This window comes from Eptatretus burgeri, chromosome 9 (assembly GCF_056783735.1).
Source record: "Eptatretus burgeri isolate ZD-2024b chromosome 9, Ebu_testis_v1, whole genome shotgun sequence".
In the NCBI taxonomy this organism is placed as follows: domain Eukaryota; kingdom Metazoa; phylum Chordata; class Myxini; order Myxiniformes; family Myxinidae; genus Eptatretus; species Eptatretus burgeri.
In genome coordinates, this window is record NC_140969.1 from 101,704,841 (window position 1) to 101,714,967 (window position 10,127).

At 43.1% G+C, this 10,127-nt stretch overlaps 1 protein-coding gene across 1 annotated transcript; it reads right to left on the bottom strand.

Moving 5' to 3' along the window:
• Nucleotides 1-203: 203 nt before the first annotated feature.
• On the bottom strand, nucleotides 204-1,789 carry LOC147020756 (uncharacterized). Its single transcript, XM_085896728.1, has 4 exons — nucleotides 1,347-1,789; nucleotides 1,092-1,250; nucleotides 716-773; nucleotides 204-501 (listed from the first exon to the last, which is right to left on the bottom strand). Exons 1-4 carry the CDS (start codon nucleotides 1,391-1,393, stop codon nucleotides 424-426), a joined length of 342 nt encoding a protein of 113 aa, XP_085752854.1. The 5' UTR covers nucleotides 1,394-1,789; the 3' UTR covers nucleotides 204-423.
• Between the last annotated feature and the right edge of the window lie 8,338 nt (nucleotides 1,790-10,127).

The window sequence follows — 10,127 nt, forward strand, 5'->3', positions numbered from 1 at the left end:
CCACACAAGCTCCACCCACATAAACCCTGTCCACATAAACCCTGTCCACATAAACCCTGTTCACATAAACCCCTCCCACACAAGCTCCACCCACATAAAACCCCGCCCACACAAGCCCCACCGAAGCCCCACCCACACAAGCCCCACCCACACAAGCCCCTCCGAACACCCGCCCACTCAAGCCCCACCCCCCTCATCCCCCCTGTGCGCCCCCCACCTTTGACCCACCACCTCCCTCATCCCACCCCCCACCCTTCCCCACACACACACACATGGGGAGGGGAGGGATGGGATGAGGGGGTGATGGGTCATTGGGGGGGCGCACCTACCCTCCCTTCATGTCTTGATTCTTTTTTTGTAATTCAGAATCAAGTAATTGTAAACAAAACAAATATAATTTATTAATATTGAAAATATTAAATATTAATTTGCGAGAATGTATAATCTTTCCCAGCAATCTTCTTCAGATGTCTTGTGATTTCGAAACTCAGACACCATATTCTGTTTTGAAACAAAAAGTGGATAATAATTACATGGTAATATGAGTAAGCCTCGTTGATCACTGAATTAACACACCAGGAGCCTGTCATCCTTTCAAGGTCAATAAAATGAATTCCAGTGTACTGACAAAACCACGTCCAAACTAATGATGCAACCAACATAAGATGACATTCTAAAGAGAGAGTGATATTAATAATAATTCAGAAATATTTACCTCCAGAAAATCATGTGTTGTACAAGATTGCTTCAACAGCTGATGTTGTGCGATAGTGCTGAAAAAAAAAATAATAAGTCAAGGGTATAGATGAAGAGACAGACAGAGAGAGATACAAACAGACAGGGAAAGCAACACACACACACACACACACACACACACACACACACGCACACACACACACACACACACACATACACACACATAGACACACACACGTGTGTCTCACCATTGGTTTAATTCATTCGAGATCAGAGACCAGTCATTATAAATCATTGACCTCTTCAATAAGAGCAGAGAGAGGTAGGTAGAAAGACAGACAGACAGAGACACACACACACACACACACACACACACACACACACACGTGTCTCACCATTGGTTTAGTTCCTTCGAGATGATAGGACGTGATAAGACTTCGTACCACTCATTATAAATGTCTTTCAATTCTCTTCTAAAATCATTGATCTCTTCAATAAGAGTATTAATTTCATGCACCACGTCGTGATACGTAAACTCAATTTCTTGCAATGACCTGTCAGGGAAAAAAAAAATATATATCAGAATTATCATGATTTAATTAATAATCATTTGCTTCATCGTTCAAAGAGAAAACCATACACAAACTTACCAACTCTGTAGTGAGCTTTTGTCTTCATCGGAAGAAAGATCGCCCATGTCTCAGTTGTAAAAATGAAAATCCCGTCTGACAGAAACTTTGTCTGGTGAATCACTTATAAGGCAACGACGAGGAAATTACCTAAGCATTGGGTGCGGCCACAGGAAATGACAGCTTGGAAAATAACTGGGCGACTGTATGAATCATTTACAAAACATACTTAAAATGGTTTTGATTCAAATGTTTTCAGTTCGTGTTCTGAGATAAAATATAAACACGAGACCTTGTCTCACAGAATAGTTCCTGTTTTTCACAGCATGACTGTCTAAAACCACTTCCTCATTCACACAGCACGACCGTGTCAAAAAACACTTCCTCATTTTCACGGCATGAACTGAAAACATTTGAAACAATTTACTATAATCTCAAAATGATATGTGGCTCAGGAGGTGTACAAACAAGATCATTAAGAGAAGTTTATCATTTCGTAATGGCACAAAAGGGGTATCTTAAAAAATATAAAGATTCAAATGTTTTGTTTGTCAATATTTTAGATGGGGATTATTGTGCAAAGAAAATTAAACTATTGAAGGAATTTGAGAATGAACAAATCTTTATAGGTTCAATGAGTGAGCTGATCAACCTCCAGGTTAAAAGGGGAGACAAATAAATATACCTTGGGATAGCCTAGTTATATATATATATACAAAGCCTGGTGTTGGCTTAGTGGTTAGGGTGGCGGCTTGGGATCCCAGTGTCCCGAGTTCGAATCCCGCTCAGCTGCTGAATTAACACCAGGGGGTTGACTCAGCCTGTCATCCATCCGAGGTCGGCGAAATGAGTACCAGTGTACTGGGTCGGTGTATACCCCGGTTAGAATAGGTGTACCATATCCCTGTGTTGTAAGAGGCGACCAGGAAGGGCATCCGACCATAAAACATTGCCTCACAAAAAGCCAAATCCCTGCACAGCAGGGAAAAATGGATAAAAAGGGGGTTTATTTTTAGGGGAAAAAAAAAGGGAATCGCTGAAAATCCCCCATTCATTTACATGGGGAAAAGTGAGCTAGAACCAGTATATTCACCCTACTAGGGTATATCCAATATGGCTGCAAAACCATCTGAGCTATTATGTCATCCGTAGGAACGTTTTGTTCCTCATTCATAGGCGTCATAGCTGTAAAGTTTCTCCTCGATCTATTCAGCCATTTCAGAGAAGGTTTTTGAAGATTTACACACAGTTTTATATATATATATATATATATATATATATATATATATATATATATATATATATATATATATATATATATATATATATATATATATATATATATATATATATATATATATATATATATAGATATATGGCTACCAAACCACACGGCCGATGACATCATCAATTTTTTTTTCTCTGTACCAATTTATCCCTAGACAACCCTCAAAATTTTTCATCCTGATCGGATGCAGCGTTCTACATTTGCAATTATGACATCATAAAAAATCATACTTATACCCCGTGAGAAGTACTTGCCGTGTGCCAAGTTTCAATTTTTCCCTTGGTGCAGTTTCGGAGATAGAGGTCCAAAATTTTCCCTTTTTCCAAACATGGCTTCCACACCACGTGACCTTTGATGTCATAATTATTATGAAAAAATTACACATGAGTCGTCACTCCTATGGTGAAAGTTTTGTGTCAATCCCAACAAGCGGTTGCAAAGGAAAACTGTACTCACATTCTGTGCGGACAAACAAACAGTGAGACAGACAGAGACAGATAAACAGACCCAAATGCAACACCCTCTCCTCTGGTGAGGGTTATAATGTGTGTGTGTGTGTGTGTGTGTGTGTGTGTGTGTGTGTGTGTGTGTGTGTGTGTGTGTGTGTGTGTGTGTGTGTGTGTGTGTGTGTGTGTGTGTGTGTGTGTGAGTGAGTGTGTGTGTGTCTCCTCCTTAACTTCAAAACCAAGAAACCTCGCAGCCTGAATCTTTGAAACTTTGCATGCACACCAAGTTAACTCCAAGGAAGTGGATGAATGAAAATTGAGTGTTTGGGTTTATTAAAACACCCCTTTTAAAGATAATTTAGGGGGTGCTCATCATGAACAATAAACAAAAAATCCTTACGAAGATGGTGGTGTGGCATCTTGATCAGCCCTCTGTGAGTTCGCTGGGGTTTTCAGCTGCCATTTTGTTCGGCCTGCTCAAGTGTTCCCCCCCCCTACTTCCCTCACTCATACCATCAAATTCCTGATCTTCATATCTACGAATCGTTGGATACATCACTTTTGTGTCGCTGGAGTGAAATCTGAAAATGTTCGGAAATTAGAGATGTTTTTGTTTTAGAGGGTGTGTCCCATTACGAATCAGCTTGCGATTGCTTGCCAAGCCAGCTGTTCCTTACGAACCATTTCGCTGAAGTGCTTGCTTGAGTGCTTAAGCCACTGGTGAACGTTCTACAAGCTGCTTGGTTGTTTGTTTGCAAGCCATGGTGAGACACAAAAGTACCTGCACACTGTCCCTCTGCACTGCCCCTCTACAAAATACAACCAAAAATGCATCGATCGACGAACAAAGTTCAGACCCCACCCGTCGATGTTAGGCTCCGCATTGTCGTGCGGTGCCTTGGGTGGTGGCTCACCCACTGAAAATGTTGGGATTTTTTTTTACACGATGTTTCCCCTTTTTGTGCGATCTGCTTTCATTATACGACCTGTCACTTCGACAGAGATGGATACATTTAAAAATGCAACATTTCGGTTTTTTAAAGAAGTTTTCTCAATTGTTCTGTTGGATTGCTTGCTTGAGTGCTTAAGCCACTTGGTGATCATTCTACAATCTTTGATCTCTTTTAGCTTCCCTAGCGATACAGCGACTCAGTTCTCCGTGGGCAGGGGGAGGCGGGGAGAGCGCGAGTTAGGAAGGCAAAATAATTTAGATTAGAATGAGTTCAGGCGAGAACTGAAAAAAAGTCTTCAGGAGCCACGCATCAATGAGTCCCCATACCACGGCAGGATGGCTGAGAGGTACGCACACTCGCTCTCAGCTCTCCAGCCTGGTTCAAATTGTTTCACCTTTTTGTGTGATCTGCTTTCAATTTGGATGCTATTCCATTTCATGAGGAGCTTGGAGCGATGTTATCTTCAATATAAAAGCGAATGAGACGTCGTTTCTTTGTTCATGATGCTAATCATCAGAGCTCCGAAAGTTGATCGCCACAAAACCTTATTGGATCACATTTTGTACCACAATACACCTTACCAGGGGTTTTAGGTCATTTTCTCACAATTCATTACTTATAAAGACATGAGCCATCACCTGTAATGGTGAAGGGGTGGAATTCCAGAGGGAAGGGGTGGAGTGGAAGGATGCAGGGGAATGGGTGGGAATTGTGGGGGAGGGATTTGAGGTGGGGGGAGAGGGGAAGGAGGGAGGAGAAGGGCTGTGGTGGTAGTCTGGAAGGAGGGTAAGGGGTGAGTGGGTTTATGGAAGGTGGGGTGGGGGGAGGGGGAGTCCGGACTGGGGTGAGGTGGGAGGAGGGAGGGGAAGGGGTGTGTTGGGAGTCCGGAGAGCGGTGGGGTTGGGAGGAGGGTGGGGAAGGGATGCAGTGGGATGGAAGGAGGTGGAAGGAGAGAGGGCAAGGGCTGAGAGTCCAGAGGGAGGAGGCTGGGGTGGTGGTCGGACAAGGAAGGTGAAGGGGTGGGAGGAGGGATCCGGCATTGCCCAGAAACGCCGGGTACCTTTGCTAGTAAGTCATAAATAGATGTCCTGTCACAATGCAACAGCTCATCACACTGAGCTGATCTGGAAATCTCAGAGTATATACATATTGGCAAAATTTATTTTTCTCTTCACCATGGAATGAAACCCTCTGCTTCAAGGAGGGTTAGTGTGCTTGAACCGAATGTCTGTGGTTGATGGTCGTCAACCATGATTAGACATTAGTAAAAAAGCAGAACATGGACGTTTGTTCAACTCTTTTGGTGATGTCCCAGCGCCCTTCCGTGGAAACTATGATGTACTGCAAAGGTGACCATACTAAGTCGAGGGCTTTGTGGAAGCAAGGTGATGAAGATTTTCGAAAGGTTGCTTGGTCAGTTCTTGCACCTCATCATTCATCTCTCCAACCACTGTAACTGTAAGCAAAAGACCTTTTTGGTTGTGAGCAATTTCAGTTTCCTGGAGCTTATTTTTTTTCCTGGCCTAAATATCCCAGTTGAAATTTCTTACAATTAATTTGGTCATCATTATGGTAACGTCATTAAGAGAACGGGCCAACATGTCAACACGCTTGCCATCTTCTCACCTTTCTCCAGTGAATGCGAAATCGCAGCAGCACAGAGATTGAGAAATGGATGTGTTGTGATTCCGGCGCTGCTTACGCTCGTGGAAAAAAAATGAGCTCTTCCAGAGATAACCGAGGAGCGTAGTGATCGCCCTGTTCAGAGATGAAAGCGAGACAAAGCTGCCGCTTAATCAAAGGATAAACTCACGGGACGTACAACTGGTCGGTTTGACTGTGCCGGCTTTTCCTGGAGCAAGCTTTTATAGTGTAAAGCTTGGCCTATGGGATGCGTATTTATGGCGTGCCTGTTGCTTTTGTTTAAGCTGTTTAAAAAAGACAAATCATTACAACGTCCTCATCAAATATGGGGAAGAGCGAGGAAGATGAAAGCGTCATATGTTCAGACAAACGCGTTCAACTGTGGGGTCATTTTCATGTGGTGGTTGAGTGGTATTGTTACTGCCACTACTACTTAAACTACCACATACACTATTACTAGTAATGCTCTTTTAACTAGCACGACGAATACTTTAATAGTTCCAATTATTCGCCACCTTCCTGCGTGGTCGGTTCGGGAACCTTTTTGGCCGAGTCTTTCATGAACTGGCACTGTGGTCAAGAGCACGATTCTACTTGTCAACACGTTCACTGCACATGATGCCGGGTACTACATTGTACATAGTTTTGGTACTTGTTCCCTGGTTGAATTGGACCTTGATATCCTGGTTTCCTGAACGTTGATGTCCTGGGCCCTGATTTCCTGGACCCTGATTTCCTGGATCCTGATTTCCTTGACCCTGATTTCCTGGACCCTGATTTCCTGGACTCTGGTTTCCTGGACCCTGATTTCCTGGACTCTGATTTCCTGGACCCTGGTTTTCTGGACCCTGATTTCCTGGACCCTGATTTCCTGGACATTGGTTTATCCTGGTTTCCCCTGGTTGGTTGCGTTACCCTGGTGTAACCTGGAAGTAGTTAGAGCCTGGCTGAAATTGGGATTACCCTGCTCATGTTAAGAGTCCCCGATTGGTTCTCTTTTTGTCAATTATCCGGAATAATTGCATGGCAGCAATCTTTCACCACACAGAGACAATACCAGACATCTGTGATGTTGTGAGTTTACCTTTCTGGGGAGTTAGTGATCAGCATTGTTGGGAAATGGACAACCATTATGACTCCTTAACACATGTTGCCATCCCCAAGTTAAGCATCGGGGGTCATGGCCATACACGCCTCTGAATTTTAATCGATATGTTTTAATACATCACTATTATTTTGCTAATAATTACCTCCGCCACCGGGGGTGAAGGAGGTTATGTTTTCACCCCTTCTGTGTCTGTTTGTTTGTTTGTTTGTCTGTCTGTCTGACTGTGTGTCTGTGTGCAGGATATCTCAAAAGGTTGTGGACGGATTCGGATGAAACTTTGTGGACGGGTTGGATGTGTGACCACGATGAAGTGATTCGACGTTGGTGAAGATCCGAATCCGGATCCAGATAGGAGAATTATTTAATTTTCAAAGTGATCCAACATCATCGAGAAATGGGGCCAAAAACGATATAGTACTGTAGAGCATGATATTTCAAAAATCGAATGGGCCTGATGTGTTCTCATGGATCAGGCATTACGTGGTGGAGGTGTGCCCTCTACCGAGTATCCTTCTAGTTTTCCATGTCTTCATTGGTGAAGGATTCTTGAATATTGTATTTCATTTTAACAACACTCACTCTTGTCAGTTCCCTTTTCGGGTCATTTACTTGTCTATTATGTTCTTAATGTTATTCTTACATGAGCTTTGATTTATGTAAATATTAATAGGAAAGAGATTTTAAAGTACAAAGGAAAAGTAATTAATTGGCTGTATAATACAATCAATGATCATCAAGTTCATGGCCAGATGTAGCAGTATAACCCTATATTATTTTTATTTATTTTTTGAGACAGAGTCGAGGCTCATGAAGAAGCTAGAACACAGAACGGATTAGGACAAAACAATACAAACGGCAGAAGCTGAGGGGGGGGGGAACACAGAACATCTGGGTTGAGGGACAAAATAGAGAGAGATTTGAAGATAAGGGATGTGAAGAAGAATGAGAGGTTGGGCTAGGACATTTTGGGAGACAAAATGGACACAAAAGTAAACTCTCAGGAAGGAAAAACAAGAAGTTGGAAAGAGGTGGGTTTGGAGAGAGTTCATGAGCGGAGAAAAGATCATGGTTTTGAGTGGGGGGGGGGGCGATCTGAGATAGTGGTGAACGGCTGTCTTGAAGACCTGAATGGAAGAATGAGATTGAAGAGGATATGGAAGTTGATTCCACAAGTGCGAATAAAGATGTAAACAAATGCATGGAGGTGAGCAGTGATCCTGGATTTTGGAAGTTTCACCAGAAGGGGGGTTGATGGTGGACCTTGTGCAACCATCGTAAATCTAGGGGGTGGGGGAGATGGGGTTGGGGACAAAGCACAGAAAGAGCACGGAGTGTAAGACCAGAAAGGAGGCGGTGAAAGACAGATAGGCCACCAACCTGTCTGCAATGGCGAAGTAATTACAATATTGTTTAAGGCCTTGATTTCCACGGCGTCATGTTGAACAAGATGTGAAGCAGGGGTGCCAGCCCAGAGGGGAGAGCAGTAATCCATCAAGCTGCAGATGAGGCCGAACACACCCTTTCCTTTCTGCCACTCATCCATTGCTGTGAGGCCGTGAGGGCCATTGAAGGCCAAATGGCCTTCAGCTGTACCTTGATTACTTTGTGACATTTTTCATAATATCACTTTCCCTGTACATTCATCCAAACAATTTGTGAACAGGCAAATTAAGGAAATATTTTTGGAGCCAGGTGAAGGCAAGTAAGAGTCAGGTGTGTGATGCAAGTGGATCGTGGTGTTGCTTCGACCCTGTTTAGAATCTCCGACAAATTAGATGATGTGGTTTGAGAAATCCATTCCACAAGGTGAACAAAGTCATCAGTTTCTTTCCACCGTCCTTGCTGCTCTAATACTGATTGACTCGTTGGAGAATTTGTGAATGCAAACCATCACTTCATTTGACTTGCGGTTTCGGTCGACTCCAGAAAAGAGGGCCTCGCTCAACTTGCTCCATTCGTTTTCTCTTATCTGCAATTCGGAGCCATTTGTACTCCCTTGAATCTTTCAGAGTTGTCTCATTGTAATCTTCAGTCTTCCTTCGCTTCTTCCTGATCCCTCTGCAGATCACCATTTTGTAATTCTTCTCGCCCATTGTTTGACTGGTCTTCTTGCCATGTGTCCAGCCCAGTTATATTCCTGTTTGTCGATTGTGACCAATACGCCGTTGAGTTTTGTTTTCCGTCCGATCCGTTTGCTTCTCTTCTGCCGAGACAACTTTCCGTGACTCTCTGCGTGATGATCAATTTTTGGCTCCATCTTCTTTGTAACGGACCATGTTTCACTGCCGTAAGTCATTGCTGGTGTTACCTATGCTGATTGTACATTTTCAAAGAATATTCCATCCCATCCATCCAAAATCTAAATCCTTTTTTCAGAATACAAAGTCTGAGTCTTCACCACATCCTGAACTGCGAGCTACGATTCCTTCTTTCTAGCATAGTATTCCATCATTATCTCCCTTTATCCTTTGTTTAATGTGAGACCAGGTTTCCATCCTTCTCAAGTTTGGATAAGTAACTGAATGTTGGCTTATTCGATATATATATATACCTTTCCAATCACGATTGTGTTTTCCACCTTTTGGAGTTGCACCATGTTTGATGTGCTTGATAGTATCTTCCTTAATGCTTTTCAGGGATATCGGGGGAATTTTAGAAAAAGGATCAGGAAGCATCCACATCCACACCACGACAAAGGAAAATTTTCATCAGTGTTGAGCAGAGATGAATGTAAATGAGCCTAATGCATCCTAAATATACCCACAAACCGCACAATCGCTGACTAGTTCTCGGAAGGGTCGACAAGTTAACCCTTAGGCAAAGACCAGAGTGAGCCCAGATGCATGTAACGGAATTGAAAAACGCTTTGCAATGTTTTAAGCATGCTTGACACAGAATACGAAGCTTCGTTGTCACTCACTTATAGGTGCAGGGCACTTGTATTATAGAACCTGTGCGTATCCAGCTAATGTGCGGCAAAATATGGTCCAATGGCCGAGAGAGTGGGCTATGGTGTGTGGGAAATGAATACCGAAACAGACATTCCCTATGGAAACTGAGCATAAGGCTCAAGGTCGGTGATGAAACACGAAGCCGGTGAAGTACACTGAGGAGTTTGAAATGTTGTCATTGAACAATGGTGCATGCTGCGAGGCACTTCCAGGTAGGAGAGCCAGCATCATGTGGGCAAGCATGTCACCAAGGTAATACTCGAAATGAAATGCAATATTCTAAATTGTTCTGATTGTCATTCTGGTAATGAATGCTGATTTATATGACATTGATAAACTACAAAGGCACACGGTAGAGCGCGTACATCTGCCAGGCTGAACAGTTTACGTTTTGTCTCCCACCGATCGGCCG

Coding starts and splice junctions, on each gene's coding strand:
- LOC147020756 (XM_085896728.1), bottom strand. CDS start 1,393: ATGGGCGATCTTTCTTCCGATGAAGACAAAAGCTCACTACAGAGTTG. Junction 774..1,091: donor TCGAAGGAACTAAACCAATG/GTGAGACACGTG, acceptor TTTTTTTTTCAG/CACTATCGCACAACATCAGC. Junction 502..715: donor CAACACATGATTTTCTGGAG/GTAAATATTTCT, acceptor GTTTCAAAACAG/AATATGGTGTCTGAGTTTCG.